Raw genomic sequence first — 761 nt, forward strand, 5'->3', positions numbered from 1 at the left:
CTAATATGCTGATTTGCTGCTCAAGAAACATTTCTGATTATTATCAATGTTGAAAACAGTTGTGCTGCCCAATGTTTAAAAATACTTTTATTCTTTTTATTTTGGTTTGAGGGGTCAGATCTAGTAGGACGGGTTAGTTAGTGGTTTGGTTGTGGAGGTTCTGGTTCTGTCCGTCTCACCTGGTTCACATTTGGCACACGGCGAGCCCCAGGCCGCCCCCAATGAAGAACAGCAGTGAGACTTCAGCGTCGCTCCGTTAATGTTAATCTCACACTGTCCGTTCACCACCTTCAGCCAACACGTGCCCACGTATGAGGCTTTAACACACGTATGATGAGTGTGATGGGACAGGAAGTGCACTCACCCACACACAGAGTTCCTGAGCTGTCCAGTGTGCTTCCCACGGAGCAGAGACACGCGAACGACCCGGCGCTGTTCTTACACTCGCCGTTCACACACGGGTTACTCAAACACTCGTCCACGTCTGAACACACACACACACACACACAGCATCAGACGAGTTCAGCATGCCAACGCTAGTGTTTTTTTGACAGCCGATGCCGATATCTTAGAGAGCAGGGTGGCTGATGGCCAATAAAAAGCTGACATACAGTATATATATATATATAAATAAATTTGAATTAAAAAAAGTGTAAAAAAATAAACAAACACACTTATACTTTAGAAGACAACTTCTTGATTCTGTGTGTGTGTGTGTGTGTGTGTGTGTGTGCGTGTGTGTAAGTGTGAGTGTGAGTGCA

At 45.1% G+C, this 761-nt stretch overlaps 1 protein-coding gene across 1 annotated transcript in view; it reads right to left on the reverse strand.

Annotated features, from left to right (window-relative positions):
- Positions 1-761, reverse strand: part of fbn1 (fibrillin 1) — a gene marked incomplete at its 3' end in the record, with an annotated part of 66,999 nt that overhangs the window by 33,950 nt on the left and 32,288 nt on the right. Inside the window, exon 21 of the mRNA XM_016477119.1 lies at positions 131-317. Within this exon, the coding sequence (XP_016332605.1) occupies positions 131-317 (187 nt within the window). The remainder of the gene's footprint in view (positions 1-130; positions 318-761) is intronic.

The sequence above is a fragment of the Sinocyclocheilus anshuiensis genome, unplaced genomic scaffold, assembly GCF_001515605.1.
Source record: "Sinocyclocheilus anshuiensis isolate Anshui unplaced genomic scaffold, SAMN03320099.WGS_v1.1 scaffold1182, whole genome shotgun sequence".
NCBI lineage: Eukaryota > Metazoa > Chordata > Actinopteri > Cypriniformes > Cyprinidae > Sinocyclocheilus > Sinocyclocheilus anshuiensis.